The following is a 24230-nucleotide window of genomic DNA, read 5'->3' on the forward strand; positions in this document are numbered from 1 at the left end:
GAGAATGGGAACAATGGAGAAAAGCTTCAGTTTCACCAAACTCTTCAAAATGATGATCAGGATGAAATAGCACTATGTGACAGCATTTCAAATCAAGGCAGCGTGAAATGTGGCACAAAGTCTAATGTGTCATCTACTGCATCTGCACGTCTCAGAGCTGAGGCTGAAATGGCTGCTTTACTGGCACGGCAAAAGTTGCTCAAGGAAAAACATGCTGTTGAAGAGCAGGAAGAGAAAAGAAGGAAATGAAAGGAACAGCTTCAACCTGAAACAGAGATATCTGCATCCATGGCAACAGTGAATGTCTTGAGAACCTCTGGATCAAGTGTGAGGAGTGCTTCTTCTATTAAACTGGATAAGACATAAGACATAAGACATGTTTATTAATCCCACGTATGGGAAATGACCTTGTCACAGTAGCGCAGAATTTGGCAAAAATATCTACAAAAAATAACAAGACTCTGAAAAATCTGGAGAGAAAACTAGAAATCTAAAGACATTACATCCAGTGTGGTGGTGGAGAAAACTTTCCAAATAAATGATCTAGATGGCATGGAGTCTTCTGTTGAACAGAGACTTAATATCCATGCAGAGCCTTTTGTACCACATCAAGATGGAAGGGATGGAGGAGGACCACCGCCCCAAGTAAGAAGTTTCCATCCATATTTTGGGGGCGCAAGGTCAAAGCAATCTGAAGGAGCCAGTTATTTACAACAGGGGCCCTCGGTGCCAACAAAAGCACAGAGCACAGCTCCTAAGGATGCAGCACCTCCAGTGTCTCATCTCAAAGATGCAAATGTACCCTCTTTCAGGAACATCAGCAGTGAACATAACATGCTGTCTAGAATGGAAGAACAACATGAAATAACATCAATGCTGGTGCAGCAGCAAAGTCTAGCATCACTGCCTAAAAGGGACGTTCAGATCTTTGATGGCAATCCACTGCAATATCATGCCTTTATGCAGTCATTAGAACAAACACTAGAACCAAAGGCCAACAATGGGGTGGACTGCCTTCACTACCTGGAGCAATACACCAGGGGGCAGCCACAACAGCTGATCCAAAGCTGTCAACATATAACTGATGGAAATGGATATGCTACAGCAAAGGCTTTGCTCCAGGAACATTTTGGAAATGATCATGTAATTGATCTGATACATGAATAAAATATTGTCATGGGCAGCAATTAAATCAGAGGATGCAAAGGCTTTACAAGCATTCAGCTCTCCCTACTCAGGCCCTGGGTCGTCCGGTCCCCTTTTCCCCCGACTACCACGCCCATGGTCATGAAACGTTTGTGTTGACTCCTCCTCCAAACACCTGGCAGGTAGTTTCTTGGTTTCAGTTTAGTTTCTCTTTCTCCAGGATCGTGTCGCAGATATTTTTCTCTCCGTGTCAAACTCCATCTGAAGGTAATGAAGCAGTTTTGAATGTTTTCTTGGTTAACATCAGATGTCAGCAGCTCAGCTCCAACAGAAGCAGCAGAAATCTGCAGCTCCATAAATTCACGTTAATCTGAGTCAGAGCTGAAAGTCCAGAGTCTGGAGGAGGACTAGTATGAAACTGATCCGCCATTTCTAGTCTCTGCGTGATCAGCGCCAGACCTGCTTCCTAAATATGATTCCAACTTATTTGATTATTTCCATCCATGACACAGTCTTTGATTTGAAACCTGTCTCTAGAAGTTTGATCTGCTTTTCTAACGGGAAGCGCTGAAAGTAACTAAGTACTTTTACTCAGTATCAGGTCATGTATTTTCCACCTTGACCTTTATACTGTGGTCATGTGAGCCGTCGTTGTCAGTTCAGCCTCGCTCTGATTTTTCTTTACTTCTACTTGTTTATTTGGTGGATTCTGGTTCAGATTTAATAATCTGGTTTCCTTCATAGATTACCACGATTCCTGACTTGATTCTTGTTCACAACATCCCTCTCTATTACTGTCCAACATTTCAAGTCATTTTACTTTATAATGTGGAAGAAAAATACCTCAAGGCGTCCTGACAGTTCAGTTCTTCATCTTCAAACAGTCATAAAACCCTTTCCTTCATAGGTTTGCTCAGATATTTTCTTGATTCTTGTTCATAGTGACCCTGACTACTACTGTACAATAGTTCAAGTCATTTTATTTTATAATTTGAAAGAAAATCAGTGACAACAAAGTAAGAGAAAGGAGGAAATATTGAAGTTGATCAACTAATATCATCAGACAGGCTCTTGCACAGTTTTGTTGCCCATTAATCATTAATATCTTTAATATTATATTTTACATTGTTGATCCTTGAAGTGGTACAGTTACTTTATTTTTTAGGAATAGTAGAAGATGGTCATGTTCGTATTTAGATAATATTCCTTTGATAGTTTTTATTTGATTCTATTCTTTTTAGCAGACAGGATGAATTTATTGAATGAAGTGACAGTTAAAGACCCCCTGGGATATTCAGGGCAACATTTAGTCTTTGGGAGTTTTTGGCTGAACATGTTGTTTAGAAAATGGGAGAAATCCATGATGGAGAGGACTTTGGACAACGTCCTCCTCTCCATGGACATATGCAGACTGTCCAGCCTCAACCCAGGACTGAGCTGAGCAAGCTCTGAGCACTCCATCACTCTCCTTCTTGGTCAAATAGCCCTTACACAGCCTGGAGGTGTGTGGGGTCATTGTCCTGTCAAAAAACAAATGATGGTCCAACGAAACGCAAACCGGGTGGGATAGCATGTTGCTGCAGGATGCTGTGGTAGCCATGCTGTGCCTTCAATTTTGAATAAATCCCCAACAGTGTCACCAGCAAAGCCCCCCCACACCATCACACCTCCTCCTCCATGCTTCACGGTTGGAACCATTCTTGTAGAGACCATCCGTTCACCTTTTCTGCGTCGCACAAAGACACAAAAATTTGGACTCATCAGACCAAAGCGCAAATTTCCACTGGTCTAATGTCCATTCCTTGTGTTTCTTGGCCCAAACAAATCTCTTCTGCTTGTTGCTTTTCCTTAGTGGTGGTTTTCTAGCAGCTGTTTGACCATAAAGGCCTGATTGGTGCAGTCTCCTCTGAACAGTTGATGTAGAGATGTGTCTGCTACTAGAACTCTGTGTGCCATTGATCTGGGCTCTAATCTGAGGAGATGTTAACTTGTGATTTCTGAGGCTGGTGACTCGGATGAACTTATCCTCAGCAGCAGAGGTGACTCTTGGTCTTCCTTTCCTGGGGCGGTCCTCATGTCAGCCAGTTTCATCGTAGCGCTTGATGGTTTTTGCAACTGCACTTGGGGACACCTTCAAGGTTTTTGTAATTTTCTGGACTGACTGACTTTCAGTTCTTAAAGTAATGATGAACAGTTGTTATTCTTTACTCAGCTGATTGGTTCTTGTCATAATATGAATTCTAACAGTTGTCAAATAGGGCTGTCAGCTGTGTACCAACCTGACTGATGGTCCCAACCCCATTAAGAAGGCAAAAAATTCCACAAAGTAACCCTGACAAGCCACACCTGTGAAGTGAAAACCATTTCAGGTGACTACATCATGAAGCTCATTGAGAGAAGTCCAAGGGTTACATTAGATTAGATTAGATTCAACTTTATTGTCATTACACATTTACAGGTACAGAGCAACGAAATGCAGTTTAGCATATAACCAGAAGTGCAATAGGCAGTAAGTGCACGTGGCATAAATAGTGTGGTGCATAGTAGTATGGTACAGGTTGTTTTTACAGCGTATGGACAATATTTACAGATCAAACCTATGTACAGGTGAGACCATATATACAGGTGAATGAGCAGGATATACACAATGATTGAATGAGGTACTATGAACATATTATACAGATGGGATGGATTTGTTCTTTAAATGTGAGTAGACTATAAACAGGAACTATAACATCATTTACAATAAAGGAGATGGGCAGATGATAAATTAGTTGATACAAAATACAGATAAAGTGAACAATTAAACAGTGAATAAACAATAAGCAGTAGCTACCTAATGTTACTAAACTAATGCAATGTTCAGTATATAGTACTGTACAAACAGATTGTTTAAAGTGTGTGTCTGTAGAGCAGTCCAGTAGTGCAGTGGTGATGGTGTAAAAGTCTTTGGTCAGTGAGGGAATGAGGAGTTAAGGGCTGTGAGTGAATTGGTGTGTAGGGGTCAGCAGGGGGAAGTGGGGGGCAGGGGTCAGCAGGGGTCAGAGTTCAGTAAGGTCACAGCTCTGGGGAAAAACCTATTCCTCAGTCTGCTGGTCCTTGTCTAGAGGCTTCTGAAGCGCCTGCCTGAGGACAGGAGGGAAAATAGTCCATGTGCCGGGTGGGAGGAGTCCTTCAGAATACTGAGAGCTCCACGCAGACAACGCTTCTTCTGGACGTCCTCAGTGGCAGGGAGTGGAGTTCCTGTGATGCTCTGGGCAGTTTTCACTACCTGCTGTAGTCCTTTGTGCTCCACGACAGAGCAGCTCCCATACCAGACTGTGACACAGTTGGTTAGGATGCTCTCAATCACACAGTGGTAGAAGTTCACCAGGATGGCTGAAGACAGATGGTTCTTCTTCAGTGTCCTCAGGAAGAAGAGGCGCTGGTGAGTTTTCTTGACCAGGTTGAGGTGTTGGTGGTCCAGGACAGGTCCTGTGAGATGTGGGTCCCCAGGAACTTGAAGCTGGAGACACACTGGACGGCCATCCTGTTGATGTGAATGGGGTCATGCGTGCTTCTTCTCTCCTTCCTGAAGTCCACAATGAGCTCCTTGGTCTTGCTGGTGTTAAGGAGCAGGTTATTGTCGGCGCACCATGTGGCCAGGTGCTGTACCTCTTCCCTGTAGGCTGTCTCATCGTTGTTGGTGATGAGACCAATCACGGTGGTGTTGTCTGTGAACTTGATGATGGAGTTGGATCCATGCACAGGTCTGCAGTCGTGGGTGAAGAGGGAGTAGAGAAAGGGGCTCAGCACACAGCCGTATTTGCAGCGCTGTCAACAAAGCAAAGGGTGGCTACTTTGAGGACTCTAATGTCTGATATCCAGAGTTTTCTAAATAGAAGGTAAATCTATTAAAGACTCAAGTGGTGTTTCTTGTCTCCTCCTCAGTATATGAATGAAAAGATATTAGTGTGAGATTGTGTTTCTCCTGGTCCCACTGTGCTACATATCTGCTGACAAGACACCACAACATGTTACAAGACAGAATACAAAAGGAATAAATGAACACATGGTTTACTAGTATATGAAGAATGTGTCTAAAAATATATACAAGATATTTAATGTCTGTGTAAAAAAATGATCTGTTTACAACATGAATGATTAGTGTTTCAGCAGCATGGACCAGAGAGAGGACAGACTGGAGGGACCTGGACCTGGATCTGGACATAGACCTAGACCTAGACCTAGACCCAGACGAAGTCCTAGTCCGAGACCTGGATCTGAATCTGAATCAGGATCAGGATCTGGAGCCAGCTGTGTGTCCTTGAAGAGCGACCGGTCCAAGGACATTATTGTTACGTTTAAAGGAGGACGTGGTTCTGGTCCAAAAAGGTAAAGTGTCAGTAAATCTGTCTGACTTGAGGAGCTGAGGATAAATAAACGTTGACTTGCTCATGTCTGTTTCATCTCTGCTGCTTAGATGTTGTAGATGTTTCCTCAGAAGATAAACAGATGTTGATCTAAAACAACACAGACACACTGGAAGAAGAAGATAGACAACATATAGATATACAGTAGAACAATCACTAACTTTATACAAGTCACATGGTTTGAGTAACTTGCTGAATTCTTGCTTATTTTACAAAGATCTTCTAAAATGGCCGACACAGTAAGTGTCAGGCCTTAGAGGAGGAGACAGATAAGAGACTGATCTTTGAAGCAGAGTAGTGTCATCAGTCTTTAATCAGCTGTTCAGGAGCTAAATTAATGCTAAGCTAACCAGAGTTCATATAGACACAGTCTGCACATTAGTATGAAACATTGAGGAAGAGAGTCAGCAGCTCCACGTCTGAGGCCTCGGCCTGCAGGTCTTCTTCATGGTAGATACTCAGATGAAACTCATCAGCTGTAATGCTGCAGAGGAAGTGGAGCTGGAGCATAAAAACTCCTGCTTCATCTACGTTCTAGTCTTCATGGACACTCGTGACCTTTGGTTTATTCCTGGAAGAGTGAACATTGTTATGTCCAGAAACTAAACTGAGACAAAGATGTCTGGACGAGAAGACGTTTCCTCCAAGTGTTCAGCTCTAAATGACTGGTGGGGAGTTTAGGTTTTTATCACCTGAAGGTCACATGACTAGAGTCTGTTAATGACCTGATACTCACCTGGACCTGGACCTGGACCTGGAGGAACCTGTTCTGATGAACCTGGTGGTTCTCTGATGATCCATTAATGTCCAGAGACTCCTCAGATGTTCAGAACATGTGGACATTGTTGTCCCTTGTCCTTCAGGTGTAGGTGGACAGCTGAGTCCTGACCTGAAGACCTTGTTTGAGTCGTAGAGAAGATAAACTCAGGATGAGTTGGGGGGAAGGACATCCAGGCTATTTTGTGTAGACACTTTGTTTCTAAGTGTCCAAAGTTAAAATAGTGAAATATGTTTGAGGAGACAAAGAAACAGCTGATGGCTCTGAGGTGAAGAACATGTGCCTCGCTAGGATTATCATCTCTAACATGATCAGTCAGAGAGTCTGAGGTTTCTTAATGTTTCTGTCTGCTTTGTTTTCTGTGTGGCTGATAATGGCCTGTCAGCCACTCACTGTGGACTGGTGGACGTTTTACAGTCTTCAGTCTCTGGCTCTGGGTTCCTTCTCCAGCTGATTCATCAGGGAGGCAAAGCTTTATGAAACAGCTGCAGACTGAGCTGTTGATGGTCAGTGGGATCAGCAGGACTAGTAAACCTTTACCACTACAGAGACTCATCTGATTCACTCTTCACATCCACATATCACTCCAGGGACATTTACCTTGTGTTTGTCTCTGTGTGGACAGACATGATGAGAGCTAATTGTTGATGATTGGTCCACAGAGTCCACCAGCAGAGCTCAGAGGTTCTCAGTGGTCAGTCTGCCCAGCAGCATCAGACACAGCTGGACTCCATCTTTCTGGTCTGTACATGTACAACAACTACTTTCCATCATCTCCATGCTGCACTTTGTAGACCAGTGGATTGTCAGTGTGTCCAACATGGATCTGATGTTTGTCTCCATGATTTCAGTCTGCTTGTGTCATTCATATGGTATTCTGTTCCAGCTGCTGGAGGACAACATCATCACTTTTGTGAAGAAGGAGCTGAAGAAGATCCAGAAGGTTCTGAGTCCAGATTACCCAGAATGCTCAGAGAGTCAGAGGGAGGATGAGGAGGTGTTGGAGGGTGAGGATGAAGAGCAGAGGAGGAGCAGCAGAGATTTATTTATGAAGATCACAATGAACTTCCTGAGGAGAATGAAGCAGGAGGAGCTGGCTGACTGTCTGCAGAGCAGTAAGAGGATTTCTCTAAACATTGAAGCTGCTGGAGAAATGGGACATTTACTAATGTCTCCAGAGATGAACCAAGATATATTCACACACTCATTCTTTAGAGCAATGACATGTTGGAATATTTTCTGGAGAGTTTATTAATTCATCTTATTTCTTGTTTCTTCATTCAGGACTTGTTGCTCCATTTTGTGGACGTAAAGTTAAATCTACTCTGAAGGAGAAGTTCCAGTGTGTGTTTGAGGGGATTGCTAAAGCAGGAAACTCAACCCTTCTGAATGAGATCTACACAGAGCTCTACATCACAGAGGGAGGGACTGCAGAGGTCAATGATGAACATGAGGTCAGACAGATTGAAACAGCATCCAGGAAACGACACAGACCAGAAACAAGCATCAGACAAGAAGACCTCTTTAAAGCCTCACCTGGAAGACATGGACCAATCAGAAGAGTGATGACAAAGGGAGTGGCTGGCATTGGGAAAACAGTCTTAACACAGAAGTTCACTCTGGACTGGGCTGAAGACAAAGCCAACCAGGACATCCTCTTCATATTTCCATTGACTTTCAGAGAGCTGAATGTGTTGAAAGAGAGAAAGTTCAGCTTGGTGGAACTTGTTCATCACTTCTTTACTGAAACCAAAGAAGCAGGAATCTGCAGCTTTGAAGAGTTCCAGGTTGTGTTCATCTTTGACGGTCTGGATGAGTGTCGACTTCCTCTGGACTTCCACAACACTGAGATCCTGACTGATGTTACAGAGTCCACCTCAGTGGATGTGCTGCTGACAAACCTCATCAGGGGGAAACTGCTTCCCTCTGCTCGCCTCTGGATAACCACACGACCTGCAGCAGCCAATCAGATCCCTCCTGAGTGTGTTGACATGGTGACAGAGGTCAGAGGGTTCACTGACCCCCAGAAGGAGGAGTACTTCAGGAAGAGATTCAGAGATGAGGAGCGGGCCAGCAGGATCATCTCCCACATCAAGACATCACGAAGCCTCCACATCATGTGTCACATCCCAGTCTTCTGCTGGATCACTGCTACAGTTCTGGAGGATGTGTTGGAAACCAGAGAGGGAGAAGAGCTGCCCAAGACCCTGACTGAGATGTACATCCACTTCCTGGTGGTTCAGACCAAAGTGAAGAAGGTCAAGTATGATGGAGGAGCTGAGACAGATCCACACTGGAGTCCAGAGAGCAGGAAGATGATTGAGTCTCTGGGAAAACTGGCTTTTGATCAGCTGCTGAAAGGAAACCTGATCTTCTATGAATCAGACCTGACAGAGTGTGGCATCGATATCAGAGCAGCCTCAGTGTACTCAGGAGTGTTGACACAGATCTTTAAAGAGGAGAGAGGACTGTACCAGGACAAGGTGTTCTGCTTCGTCCATCTGAGCGTTCAGGAGTTTCTGGCTGCAGTCTACATGATCCACTGTTACACCAACAGGAAGACAGAGGTGCTGGAGGACTTCCTGGGAAGAAACTACAATAACTCACCTCTGGATGAATTTCTGAACATAGTCATGATTAAATCCCTGGAGAGTAAAAATGGTCACCTGGACCTGTTAGTTCGCTTCCTTCATGGCCTCTCTCTGGAGTCCAACCAGAGACTCTTAGAAGGTCTGCTGGGTCAGACAGAGAACAGTCCAAGAATCATCCAGAGAACCATCAACAACCTGAAGAAGATGAACACTGATGAAATCTCTCCTGACGGAAGCATCAACATCTTCCACTGTCTGATGGAGATGAACGACCTCTCAGTTCATCAGGAGATCCAAGAGCTCCTGAAGTCAGAGAACAGATCAGAGTATCTCTCTGAGATCCACTACTCAGCTCTGGCCTACATGCTGCAGATGTCAGAGGAGGTTCTGGATGAGTTGAACCTCAATCAGTACAGAACATCAAAGGAGGGACGACGGAGACTGATCCCAGTTGTGAGGAACTGCCGAAAATTTCGGTGAGTCCTGATCATTAACAGAATCAGTCAGTGGAGATTAGTGGTTTAGTTCTTCAGACGTTCTCATTCTTCTTCAAACAGTGTTCCACTTGTTCACTGCAAACATCACAGTCAGTTGTATTTAGTCCCAGATGTTCTCCAGCTGTTTAAAGCTGTTCTTCTAGTTATTGACTCTTTTCTTTCTATTTCTCTGTCTTATTATTCTCTCCATCAGTAAGTTAGTTTAGCTGAAGCAGCCTCTGAGGCCTCACGTTACAATGATGAGAGGATAGTGAAGGCTGTTTCTCGAGTACAGAATAATCCTGAAGTCAGTGAAGTGGCTCCACATCAACATCTATCTAAAGCTTGTTAAGATCAACATGAGCCACCATAAACTACTCATCATCCCACACAGAGACTGACCCATCAATAGAGCATTTTATTGACTGAGTTCAACGTTTCATTTTAAGGAGAGAAGTCGAGTCACATGGTCTTGTTTTTACATCTTTCATTTTCTGTGCCGATGCACTAGCTCCCATTGCAGGCAATGGGAGCTAGACTGCGCCTGCCTGTGCATGTCACATATATTACTATTGCTCGGGCTTCATTTTCTTCCGCCTTCTTCCGTAATTTTTCGGTTCGCTTCTCCTCCCAGAGTTCTTAAAAAAAAATAGACAAATTGTATATCCAGACGTGCGCCTTAATCGGGACAAGTGTGCTATGACTTTTCTAAGCGATTCTTCCAACGGGGCGAGAATAATCGGGCAAAAAGCGGGCGTTTTGGCCCATTGAAATGAATGGAGAAGCCCGAAAAAATCGCCAACATTCCAAAATGTCCTCCTTCGCTTTGTCCAGCGATTACTCGGCCGTGCTTCGGAGTAGAAAATTGCTTGGAAGTTTGTACGAGGCACGGGAAGTGTAGCTGTTTAGTCCTGAAAACGGCATTTCGATACCTTTCACGGTTTGGTCAGGGTCGCAGTTTACGTTTTGGTGAAATTTTGGAAAAATCTGAAAAAATCATCGTTTATAATGGATCTCTATGGACTCACTCTAACTTCAGAGTTTCGTCGAAATTCTGAAAAAAAAAAGGTTCAATCTTACGGGGTGGCCACAGTTTTTGAGGTACACCAATAAAAACTTTTATTTTGTTTTATTTGTGTGGGACGTACGGTTTGGGCTGCAGGCTCCTCCGAGCGAGGAGTGCGCCGACCAGTTTTCAAATTTTTCCCCATGTGTGTGTATGTGAAAAGTGAGAGCAAATTTTCGACGATTTTTCGCGTCGCATATTTTTTTTTCTAAAACGACTACGCCCACAATTTTCGCAGTACGCGCGTGGGAACAACACTAAATTGTAGAAAACCCTCGGCTGACGCTCACAATGTGTTCGTTTTCCCGATAGGACTTGTAGTTTTTGATTTATGAGCATTTGTTCGGAGGGCAAATCCTAGGGTCCAGTTTTTTTGGACCTCCCTCTCACTCAGTCAGAGGTGAGAGGCAGAAGGAGACTCCAGCAGCAGGTGGCCCTGGTAGCCATGACAACCGGACCCTAACAAGCTTACACACGCAGCAGAAGAGGAGCACATTCACACAGACACAGAGTGCCAAAACATTATGACCCATCCTGACGAGCAGACTCAGCACAGGTGCACACAGAAAGTGGAGGGAAAAGGGTTCTCAGTGGATAACAGGATCTGCCAATACATTAAAACTACCCCTTCCAGTGCTGTAAGGGAGCCAGAACCTGACACTATGACCCCCCCACTCCAACCCCCCACCTCCCCTCCCACTATAGCATTACAGACACAGACTGACAAAACATTAGGGACTCTCTCCTTCCCTCCTCTCCCCCTCCTCCCCCCTCCTCTCTCCCCCCTCCCTTCTCTCCCTCCTCTCTCCCTCCCCCCTCCCCCCTCCCCCCTTCTCTCCCTTCTCTCTCTCCCTCCCCCCTCCCTTCTCTCCCTCCTCTCTCCCTCCCCCCTCCCCCCTTCTCTCCCTCCCTCTCTCCCTCCCCCCTCCCCCTTCTCCCCCTTCTCTCCCTCCCCCCTCCCTCCCTTCTCCCCCTTCTCTCCCTCCCCCCTCCCTCCCTTCTCTCCCCCCCTCTCTCCCTCCGCCCTCCCTCCCTCCCCTCTCTCCCTCCCCACCTCCTCTCTCTCCCCCCTCCCTCTCTCCCTCCCTACCTCCTCTACCTCAGGTCCCTCCCTCCTCTCTCCCCCCCCCCTCCTCTCTCTCCCTCCTCTCTATCCCTCCCTCCCTCCCCCCTCTCTCTCCCTCCCTCCTCTCCCTCCCCCCCTCTCTTTTCCCCCCCCTCCAACATGAATTACATCAAACTCACACCCATCCAGTCACTTTGTTGCAGAGTGATGTGATATAATATGATGATTTACCACGCACACTTGAAACTGGACGTCAGCATCATCGGCACAGTCAAAATTTCCGCAGGAATTTTCTAGTTATATTTGTTTCCTGTCTTGTTGCTGTAGAGAAGAGTTGAAGCAGGAAATGCTCAGAGGTCTGAATATATAAGAGCAGAACGGTAGAAGTCTGACTTGTTAAAGAGATCTGAAACACACAAAGGTCAGAGTTTAGTTTGACAGATAAAACCCTGAGAACATCTTTGTGATGACTTGATGGTGAAAAGAATTCAACCTGATTGTTTGTTCATTGTGTTCGTGCTGAACAACTAAAGTTGAGCCAGTCCTGTGTCCTCCACATGGAAATATTTCACCATGTTCATACTGAATGATGTCCAGGTCTGAGGTTGTCAAGTGATGGGTTTCATTTGTGTTGGACTAAAGACTAAATGTTCCACTTGTGGACTGAAGCTGACGGCAGCAAGTCGACAGCAGAGATCATCTTTCCAACTGGAACTGTTCACTGAGCTGAACTCAGTCAAAAGATCCAGAGTCCATTAAACAGTGAAGACAGTACAGATGTTTGTCTCATCCAGATGTCCTCATGATGGGATCAGATTAGGGTTGCCAACCGTCCCTTGAAAAACGGAATCGTCCCGTATTTAGAAACAAAAGTACGCGTCCCGTATTGAGCTGAAACAGGACGCACTTTGTCCCATATTACCGTGAGAATCCAAAATAGTGTGTTAAATGTCAATGGAATGAATGAATAACAGGACGCTTTATATGAACATTTACGGTAAACTTATTCCCAGGCCATCTCCTGCTCTGTGACCAATGAGCTGACAGCAGGAATCCCTCTCATCTCCTTGATCGAGGGACTGTTGCTTGTGAAGAAGATACCAGAAGACAACAAAGCAACAACTTTTCCTCACACTTTCTGTTTGCACTTTTCTTATTGCACTATTACAAGAGGAATGTTCTGCTTTCTATTGTTTTATATTAATTTATACAGTTTTAAGTTCAGCAGGACAGGTTTCTGTTTAAGAAAGATATTTATTTTATTCTGTTAACTTTGTTATTTTGTATTAAGAATAAATACTTGAACAATAATTTGTTTTCCGTGTGTTCATATCACTCAGAAATATGCATCTAATTCAATTCAGGTTTGAGTCAAATAGTTAAAAAATTGTTTCACATACGCAAAAAAGGGCTAAAAAAATTCACCACGGTGAAGGCAACCAGGTCAGCCGGCCCTGCCAATGAGGTGTCCCTTATTTATTTTTCAGGGAGTTGGCAACCCTAGATCAGATCCACTGACAGACTGTGGACAGTTTGGAAGCCTCAGTGTAACTCAGTGTTGTCTCCATTCATCTGCACATTCAACTAAACAAAGGTCTGAGAGAGATGATGAGAATGATTGTTTCCTGTCAAACACAGTCAGAGAAGATGAGCTGAACCACTGATGTGGAGACAAAATGTCCAACAGGATGTGTCCAACTGTCCACTCATCAAACCCATCATTTTCATAGAAATGTCTTCTTCCATTATAACAGATTTTATTTATTTGTCTCATGACAGACTTTCTTTCTGTGAACTCTCAGAGAGTCACTGTGAAGTCATTGCCTCAGCTCTGAAGTCCAACCCCTCCCATCTGAAACGTCTGGACCTGAGTGGAAACGACAACCTGGAGGATTCAGGAGTGAAGCATCTGTCTGCTGGACTGGAGAGTCCAAACTGTAAACTGGAGACTCTGTTGTGAGTTTTCATTTATTTTCTTCTCAGGCTTCTGAAGAATGGAGATCCAGTTTAGATGAGTTCTCTTGTCAGGACTGTCAGATAGAAAGGGAGCTCAAAGAGTTTAAATGAAGGAGCATCATGTTCCTGAACATCAGCAGGTATCTCCTCAGTCATCAGACGTGCACAGGTACGGGCTATTGTTGCTCAGGAAGCAGCCCGTTTGCCCTTAGTAGCTGAGCTGCCCCTCTGGAGAGAGTGCCTTTTTTTTTTTTCTTTGCTGTTGTGTCTACATCAATACAATGAGCCCATAACTGGTAAAGTAGAAGTGTTCATTCATTCATTCAGTCGCGTCTTCTCGCATCTCAAGTCATAAAACCAGACGTAATTTTTCTTCAGGAAACATTGGTGTAAATGAGCAGCGCAGGTTGAGAGCAAGTTGGATTTTCTAAGTTTATCAAGCACCTTTTACCTGCAAATCTAGGGGGGTTTGTATTCTTTTACAAAAAAATGACCATTTCACCTTGATTGTATGACAGCAGACCCATATGGAAGGTATTTGATGATATCTGGGAACATAAACTCCCTTCTGATAACGATGGTTAATATCTACGACCCAAATATTGATAATCCTGATTTCTTCTGAAAGGCATTTGATTTGATACTGGACTCTACCCTGAATGTCATTATTGGGGGTGATTTTAATTGTCATCTTGACCCGGTCCCAGATAGACTTTCTACAAAACCACCCCCTGCTATATCTTCAGTAGGAATTCTGAATGATTTCATGAAAACAAGGAATATGGTTGCTATATGGCGACTGCAGCATTCTACAGATGAGGAGTTTTCTTTTTATTCTCATGTCCAAAGTCTTACACCAGGATTGATTACTTTCTGATGGCTGCTGAATTATTGCCCAGTGTTACTGATTCTACTTCTCATAATATTTAATATCTGATCACAGTCCAGTTTCTCTCAACTTCCGAAATATCGTGTCTTGTCTAAAATATAGCTGGCGCTTCAACCCTCTTCTTTTGGAGGATCAGTCTTTTATTGAGCATATGACTGCACGCATCGACCAATGATAATGGGGAAGTCTCTGATTCTATTTTGCAGCCAGAGATGACTTAGATGCTCCAGTTTCTGACACTGACCTCTTGAATGCTATTCGAGCCTTCCCCTCTGGAAAAACATCCGGCCCAGATGGCTTTGGTTGTGAATTTTATAAATCATTTCATGACAAAATAGTTCCACTGATGCTGAGGATGGTGAACGATTCTATGAGAAGTAAGACCCTCCCCAATTGATTATATGAGGCACATATCTGCTTGCTTTTGAAAGGGGGAAGGGAAGCGTTGGACCCTGCAAGTTACAGACCGGTTGCTCTCTTAAATTGTGATCTGAAAATAATAACTAAAGTCTTGGCTACGACATTAGGAAGGCATATTTCCACCACTGTACAAACTTATCAGACTGGATTTATCCCAGGTTGGTTTTCTTTTAGTAATGTCTGTCTGCTTTTAAATACGATATACTCAGTGGTAGTGAAAAGTACACAGGCTGCTGTTTTATCTCTTGACGCCCAGAAGGCATTTGATCAGATCGAATGGCCGTACATGCTGAAGACACTGAAGCAATTTGGATTTGGAGAAAATTTGATTGAATGAGTGAAAAAAAATTGACCTTAAACCAGTATCTTCTATTCTCACTAATTCAGACACATCTCAGCTCTTTGAGTTACAGCGGGGTGTAAGGCAGGGCGACCCTCTTTCTCCTCTTCTTTCTGATATCACCTTGGAACCACTTGCTATAGGTATAAGTGGTCACCCAGGTATTCATGGTGTAAAGTTTGGTGATGCTGAAAGCCTTGTTAATCTGTATGCTGATGATTTATTGATTTGTTTATCAGACCCAATGGTCTCAGTTCCCAACCTCCTGGATTATAGAAAATCATTTAGTAGATTGTCTGGGACACAGTTAACTGGGACAAGTGTGAGTTCATGCCATTGACTAACACGTGTCCTACTTTCTTGAAATCTTTGCCATTTAAATGAGCTACTACTCATGTTAATTATCTTGGCCTTAAGATCTCCAGAAACCCCAAACTTTTACTGAAATTGAATTCTTTGGACATGGTGGATAAACTTAAAGCCAGTATTAGAAACTGGAAGTTGCTCCCTCTCTCAATGATTGGCCGCATTAATGCCATTAAAATGGTTGCACTTCCAAGGTTCTTGTATCTCTTTCAAAACCTCCCTATTTATTTGCCATTACATTTTTTTTAAAACAACTAATCCAATGTACAGAAGTGTTCTATAAACTCCAGATATCAGTTCATTCAGTTTAAAGTCATACATAGACTGCATTATTCCAAAACTAAACTTAATAGAATATTTGGATCAGTGTCTTCCATGTGTCATAGATGTAAGAGAGCTGAAGGTTCACTCTCACATTTATTCTGGTACTGCCCAGCACTGGACAACCTTTGGAGGGACATATTTAACTGGTTCTCTAGGCAATATAAAATAAATATTCAACCAGACTGTAACCTGGCTATCTTTAGTTCTTCTGGTAGGATATCAACCCTCCCTTCCCACTGTGAGCAGGTTCTCAAAACGGGCACGGTAGCAGCCAAAGAACTGATTTTACTTCATTGGAAGTCTCCATCACCGCCTTACTTTAAAATATTTACAGTTTAATAAATTAGACTATTTACAGTTAAAAGAATAAATATATAAAAGTCTTTTAGTTCATCAAGTTTATATAAAATATCTGTGATGTGAGAAAATGAGAGATAAAAAGTAGTGTTTACGTGTGTAACCTAACCTGTTAGCTGTCATACGTCAATCATTTCATTCCTGTGTTGTCATTGGTTATCAAAGTCACAAGCCCATCAGAATAAATGAATTGTGTAAGTGAGGGACTAATGGTGCAGGTTAGTGTGATGTGTAGTGAGCATGCAACAAGAGAGACAGGCGCTACCGACCAGAGAGCTAAGACGGAGGCATGGTGGTGTGGGGAGCATTTAAGTTTAGTGGTGGAGGTTGACTACTCGTTGGTCCTGATATAAACTTCTGTGTGACCTGAAGAGGTGAATATGATGCGTCTGCTTGTATCTTGTTCTATATCTAACTGTTCTAGTGTAAAGGGTTAGGGTTATAGTTCTAGTTTGCAGGCCCCACCGCACACAAGCTTCATCAACAGGTTAAAATCTCATTAATAGTGTGTTTTATAAATGAATGTGTGTGGGCCACAGGTTAATATTGAGTTTTGAGTTGTGAATTAAAGCACACTGTTTTAAAGGTGACTTGAAGATCCTAAAGAGATCAGAGTTAGTTTTAAGAGTATCTTACAAATAGTTTTTTCTTTAAGTTAAAGGAAAGGTGTGAAACCAAGAGAACCTGTGAATTTTATTTTGAAAACCTCTTTATTTACATATTGCATTTTATTTTTACTGGGTGATCAAAACCTTTACATTTTATTTTATTTTGTAAATAAATACCTGAGGAGGAGGATTATTGCATTTAAAGTAGAGTTGTGGTCATTTATTAAAGTAACCTATATTATTAGAGTTACATACGTTATAAAAGTGACATATAAAATAGTTGTATCTTTCTACAAGGAGCCCAGGCCCAGTCTCATAGTATTAACCACTCCAGCTTTATATTTAACTGCATGGGACCTGGGTTACATATGTTTTAGTTCAAACTGTTATTAAAAGTGTTAAAATAACATTTCATGAAGGTTAAAATAGTTTGATGAATGGGTTAAAAATGTAATAAATAAGTTTGAAATGTTTTATTTTTAAAAGACACAGAAGTGCATTATTAAATCTTTCATTTTATTTTGAAAGAGCTCATGGTGAGAGAGGAAGTACCAATGGAGAAAGAGGGTAATACCAGAGAACGTCTAATATGGGGAGAAGTTCCACTCTCACTGAACTTCCGGGTTCTGAACTGTTGCAGTTCCACTCTGATTCCATATGAGGGCGCTCTCAGGACGAGTGCAGAATGAATGGCGGTCTATGGAGCAGTACCCCTCAAAATCCACTTTTCTCAGGATATAATTTTTTGTGCAGTAATTTGAATATTGAATTTGAAAGGAGATGCAAAGAAATTACACACTGCTGGGTGTTAGATTTTTTAGAGTCACTTATTTTGCTTTAAAAAGTATTTTAAAATGTCAATGACGTCATACACATCGTACGACCAGATACTGCTTTACGGCAATCCTTCAGTCACTGCTTTGGTGCTTTCGCGCTCTGCACTTTCTTTTCTCTCGAGGCATGGACAACACAGCTGACACGGGTAAATAATCGTGCTAGAAGAGTTTCTGTTTCGTTGTTTTAAAAGACCGGGCCGAAAAAAAAAAAAACTTGGGCGAAAAAGTCCGTCTTAACATTCTGGTCCCGCTTCGGATGCCACGATGCCGTCAAGCGGGATCTGGTCGTAATCAGTCATTCACTGACCAATCAGCGTTCATTAGCACAATGCTAGCGTGTTATGGGCAACAACAACTCAACCTGTAAGAAAACGAAAGGACATAAGTTCTCGTTCATTCAACTTTTGACCTATAACCCATGTTGAACTTGCAAAACCTACAATCAAATCTGAGATTTCTCAACGACAATCGGGTGAAAGAGACACATTTAGCCGTTTAGCTCCATAGACTCCCATTCATGTTGCACTCATGGCGATCGCCCCCAGTGGAAATCTGGTGGAACTGCAACCAAAATTCGTTACAATGGGACTTAATAGAGAGTGGGAAGGCTCTCCGTAGACGGGCTCTGGTAATACTGGTCCCTGATTGGTCAAAGGTGTGTGATTGGTGGGGTCAGACCGGAAGAGAGAGTGAGTGTAAAAATGAATTAGAGAATGAACGAGAACGAGAGACGATCGGAACGAGCGCCGACGAGTCACCTGGCAGTAATGTAATGTAATGAGATAAAGTGGTAGTTTCAGTATCTAGAGGACTGTCTGCTCCACATTCTGGACCTGGACAGCTGAGCTACGCCTGATTGGGGACAACTAGAGACATTTCTGCTCCAAGTTTCTTTGTAGTTGTGCACGTTTCGCTAGCTTCTTCTTGTCATTAGCATTCGCTAGCTAAGTGAATGGAGCATTAGCCGCTGCGTAGCTAAAGCAGCTAACTCTGTGGCTGAGCCTTGCTGTTTCTACACGGGACCGTGAGGATTTATCTGGAACACTGCCGGTACCGGGACAAGTTGTCGGTCGGACGTCGTCTCAGGCGGGTTGCCTGTGGAGACTCCATCTTTCTTTCACCTGTCTGCTTCCATATTGGGCCATTACCTTCAGCCTCGCCCTTTCATCACAGACTCGGACTGGATCAACTTCATTTAAATCACCAGTGTGGGAACACTTTGGTTTCCCGGTGCAACATAACGGTGATGGCACGCGAGTGGTGGACCGGACAAAGACTGTCTGCCGACGATGTTTGGCGGAGGTGCGGTACGTCGCTGGAAACACATCAAACATGCTAACGCACATAAGACGGCATCACCCCGATATGTCTGTCACTGGTGCGAGGAAAAAAAACGTGTGTGCAACAAGTTAGTTGAGTTAGTTTCTTCTAATGAAGTTACCAAAGTTGCCAGTTGCTACCTGACTACCTCAGTTTATCTACAAGAAATTGTGCTTTTTCTTTTCCTCTGTATGAACAAAATGAATGAATGGTATGAGAACCCTCCTAATGCATTTGTTGGATGTTTTATTCTAGTTTTTACTTTTAGAACAGGAGGTGGTTTTTAGTTTTTTCGGTCTATTGGTGTCTGTTCAAAATCAATGAATAAAGCTAGTTTTCTACATGTGTGACTTTTTGTTTCTTTTTTCCTGTTGGACCGAACCGTGACTTGTGTGTACCGTTACACCCCTATCATTAACAGAGTTCTTGGTGTCACTAATCATTCTTTCTGTCCATACTGTCTGTGGAGACATCCCCTTCTAGTCTGACTCCAGTGAGACAAGATGGAGGACAACATCCACAGTGTTGTTGTGTGGATGAATGATTGTAAAGTTGATCTTCAGCTCATCTTGTTCTTCAGCACATCCAGTCAGTATCTCTGTGTTTCCACAGTGTTTCCTGCTGAGCTGCAGTGGAGGGACAGGAACACAAAGAGGAACTTTGATTAGTGTCAGTCAGACTGCTGAAGCTTCATATTAGTGTCAGCTGAACAGTGGAGTTGTGTTAGGAAGAGACCACTTCACAGTCAGTGTGGACAGCAGGAATCTGAAGAACTCTGTAATGTCCATATGACATGTGACTGTTGTTGGAAGACACACTTGAACATGTCAACTTGTCCTTTAACATTTGAATGACACAAACCTCCTGAGACACCAAATCCAGGAAGAAGAAGGTCCTGGAATCAAAGAACTAATCAACAGTTTGTAGTCCAACATGTGTGAGGAGGAGATATTGATCCTGTAATGAGGTCAGCAGCATCTTGTTGATCTGTGTTGACATGAATAGTTGTCTGAATGTTGTGCTGACGTGTTGATGTCTGTAGAAGGCTGACATGATGAAGATCCACAATAACACAAGGACAAAGTCACTCTACTCATTTTAGAGAACAGCTCATTGATCAGGACACATTTAAAACCTCAACACATCTGATTGATCATCAGTCATTTCATCTTTTATTCTTTATTCAGATTGTATTGCTGCAATTTGTCAGAGATCAGCTGTGATTCTCTGGTCTCAGCTCTGAAGTCCAACCCCTCCCATCTGAAACATCTGAACCTGGGTAACAACAACCTGAAGGATTCAGGAGTGAAGCAGCTGTGTGGTTTTCTGGAGAGTCCAGACTGTAGACTGGAGACTCTGGGGTGAGTTCACTGTCTGTTACTGTTGTAGATCTGGGCCCGTATTCCTAAAGATTCTTAGCGCTAAGAGTTACTCCTAGTGGCCAAATTCTAAGAAAATTCTTAGAATCATGACGTTTCCCTCTCAAAGTTAGGAGTAGCTCCTAGTAAAGATAAAAGCTATTCCTAAAGAATCTTAGCTCTTAAGAGTGCTCCTAAGGTGAGATCTGCTAAGAGCAGGGAGGAGGACTTTTAGGAGGCTTAGGAATTTCCTAAGCAGAGGAGAAAATGGCTGAAAGAAGAGACAGGAGAGATATTCTCCAAACACTGAATGACAATCAAGCTTGTTACAATCGCAATACAGTAGTCCCTCGTTTATCGCGGGAGTTACGTTCTAAAAATAACCCGCAATAGGCGAAATCCGCGAAGTAGTCAGCTTTATGTTTTACAATGATTATAAATGTTTTAAGGTTGCAAAACCCCTCACTACACACTTTATACACTTTTCTCAATAACTTGCAAACATACCGCACTTCAGTCACACTGCCAGCGATCAAAGATACTGTATATGTAAATTTGGCAAGCTGAACGCATTCTGTACTGTACAAGAGACACCGTACGGAGGAGATTGATTGACAATGGGCTACAGTCCCTTAGCCAATCAGGACGCAAAAAACAATGCACTGTAAAAGAAAAAGAAAAAAAAAAAAAGCATGCAAAATTGCACTAAAAAAATCCGCGAGGCTGCGAAAGGTGAACCGCGTTATAGCGAGGGACTACTGTATCATCGGAAATAAAGCCATCACAACACTGAAGTATTTAGCAACAGGAAAAATGCAACAATGCAGCAGTGATGACTTGGGGCCAAATCTACGTCTGTAAACACTTTAATTCTCATTGACCAGTTGATCCAGACGCAAACTGTTCCTCTGTCCAGTTGGGTTTCCTACTTCATTTCTTCTCCACTGCTGTTCGGTTTTTGGAAGATTTGAACATCAACCAACACTGCTTCTTCTAGGCCGGTTAGCAATCACAGAAATTGATGAAAGCTGAGCCATTTTACCCTCGTTAATACCAAATAGGTGAAGTGCAAAATGTTACCAGTGTGGTAAATGAATGAAAGCAAATAAATAGAACTATCAGCATGTGAATACTGTGGTAGTGGCCTGAGTTTAATCACACATTTTATAGGATACTTTTTAAAGTATAGCGTACTATTTATTTATTTTTATGTAAAGTATTATTTATAATTATACAGTCTTCATAGAGATTAGATTCTGTTATTAAGTCTATTAATTTGACGTCCATTCTAGGCCAATTATCACCAAAAGTGTATTTTTATCTAGCTTTTAGGATCAACCAATCACACCTCTTGAAATGATGACTCATACCTAGCAACGGGGTCAACCACACCTCCTCACTAAGATAAGAGTTTCTGTCCATTCCTTGCTAAGAGTTCTCTAAGAATTTTCTGGAATCACTCCTAAGCTAAGACTCCTAGCTAGGAATTTTTAGGCTAAGATAGGAGCTCTCTTAGAGGATTCTTAGAATCTTTAGGAATACGGGCCCTGATATGTTTAATCACCAACTGAATCTAATTTATTTTAAATAAAACTTTATTGTTCCTCTAAGTGAAGACAAATACAAACTCATTTAAATAACTGTGTAATGTTGAGCTTCATTTATGGAGAGAAATTAGTCTCAAAATGGTCAAATGCATGTTCCATGATCCACACGTGAAACATGACATTCACAATGCGTACCTGGCTATCTGAACGTGTGTGATTGTTTTGCAAATTCACAAATCAGATGGTTCAACTTCACAAAGCTCATCCTTTTCGTTTTCAAAAGACTTCCTGGCTTACGAGTGTCTAAGCCTACGCATACGGATCGGCAGATACAGACAGATCAGGCTGCGCACGCACACGGAGTTTTGAGACTATTTTCACGCTGCTCAGATCCACAGATCCACAAATGCACGGTGCCTTTAAGTGTCACCGGGAAAATGGGAAATCTGGGCTTTGGGCCAAGTGAGCTATATCTTTCCTTTAAGGAAAATTAATCTTTACTGATATAACTCACTTCTCATTTAGTTACAACACTGAACTCAACAGAGGACCACGTAGATATTAATATATATTTTTAATTTAAGATTATTTTAAACATTTAAACATCTTTGGTCCAATAAGTCTTTGGTACAGGCTAAAAGCGGTTAGTGCGCAACCGCAGACAGTACAGAGACCCCCGACTAGTTGGTCTGAAGTGAGTTTATAAATCAAATATAAATGTAAATAATACAAACTAATACTTTGTTATAAACTCTGTGATAATGTTTTGGATAGATGGTGGTATGTAATGCGCTGCTGATTCCATTGCTGATATTCATTCCTGGTCAACACACACATTAATGAGGACACATTTAAAATCTCAACACATCTGATTGATCATCAATCATTTCATCTTTTATTCTTTATTCAGATTGTGGAGCTGCAGTTTGTCAGAGATCAGCTGTGATTCTCTGGTCTCAGCTCTGAAGTCCAACCCCTCCCATCTGAAAGACCTGGACCTGGGTTCCAACAACCTGAAGGATTCAGGAGTGAAGCAGCTGTGTGGTTTTCTGGAGAGTCCAGACTGTAGACTGGACACTCTGGGGTGAGTTCACTGTCTGTTACTGTTGTAGATCTGATATTAGGGCTGGGCGATATGGACCAAAAGTCTTATCCTGATATATTTAGGCTGAATATCGATATACGATATATATCCTGATAGGGAGCTTTTTCAGGTTGTGGATGGCTTACGACTGGGGCTTCTGCAGCGTGCAGTTTCACACACTCTTCGTACTGCAGTTTGTGCCACTGTTTTAGGTGGTGAAAAAGATTTGTAGTGCTTCCACCCTTGGCTGTATCTTGTTTATGGCACTATCTACATACAACCAGGGGTCGCGTTAGCTGAATATTTTCCGTCATTGACCGTTTTTTTATAACTGTGATGGAGAAATCTGAAGCCCATCTGTCATTTTGACAGATTGCAGTTCACACTCCTGACCACTTGGTGGTGAGTGACGTTATTAATCGTCTCTTGTCTCTAATCACACTTTTCATTTCAAACGTCATGGAACTTTTATCAGGGCACGATTTCCTGGTACCCTTGGACTTCTCTCAATGATGTAGTCACCTGAAATGGTTTTCACTTCACAGGTGTGGCTTGTCACAGTTCATTTGTGGAATTTCTTGCCTTCTTAATGGGGTTGGGACCATCAGTCAGGTTGGTACACAGCTGACAGCCCTTTTTGACAACTGTTAGAATTCATATTATGACAAGAACCAATCAGCTGAGTAAAGAGAAACAACAGTCCATCATTACTTTAAGAACTGATGGTCAGTTAGTCCAGAAAATTACAAAAACTTTACAAAAACCGCCCCAGGAAAGGAAGACCAAGAGTCACCTCTGCTGCTGAGGATAAGTTCATCCGAGTCACCAGCCTCAGAAATCACAAGTTAACATCACCTCAGATTAGAGCCCAGATCAATGGCACACAGAGTTCTAGTCGCAGACACATCTCTACATCAACTGTTCAGAGGAGACTGCACCAATCAGGCCTTTATGGTCAAATAGCTGCTAGAAAACCACCACTAAGGAAAAACAACAAGCAGAAGAGATTTGTTTGGACCAAGAAACACAAGGAATGGACATTAGACCAGTGGAAATCTGTGCTTTGGTCTGATGAGTCCAACTTTGAGATCTTTGGTTCCAGCTGCTGTGTCTTTGTGCGACCCAGAAAAGGTGAAGGGATGGTCTCTACATGAATGGTTCCAACCATGAAGCATGGAGGAGGAGGTGTGATGGTGTGGGGGGGCTTTGATGGTGACACTGTTGGGGATTTATTCAAAACTGAAGGCACACTGAACCAGGACACAGGACAATGACTCCAAACACACCTCC

The 24230-nt window shown here is 42.7% G+C and overlaps 1 protein-coding gene across 1 annotated transcript; it reads left to right on the top strand.

Annotated features, from left to right (window-relative positions):
- Nucleotides 1-547: 547 nt before the first annotated feature.
- On the top strand, nucleotides 548-23211 carry LOC311495005 (NLR family CARD domain-containing protein 3-like; the record flags this gene model as incomplete). The annotated part of the gene is made up of 7 exons (XM_084554287.1): nucleotides 548-645; nucleotides 6999-7077; nucleotides 7223-7451; nucleotides 7621-9403; nucleotides 13315-13491; nucleotides 20139-20312; nucleotides 22767-23211. The coding sequence occupies 7 exons, from the start codon at nucleotides 548-550 to the stop codon at nucleotides 22942-22944; spliced, it is 2718 nt and encodes a 905-aa protein (XP_084410413.1). The 3' UTR covers nucleotides 22945-23211.
- Between the last annotated feature and the right edge of the window lie 1019 nt (nucleotides 23212-24230).

Source organism: Chelon labrosus (assembly GCF_963514085.1).
Source record: "Chelon labrosus genome assembly, chromosome: 10".
In the NCBI taxonomy this organism is placed as follows: domain Eukaryota; kingdom Metazoa; phylum Chordata; class Actinopteri; order Mugiliformes; family Mugilidae; genus Chelon; species Chelon labrosus.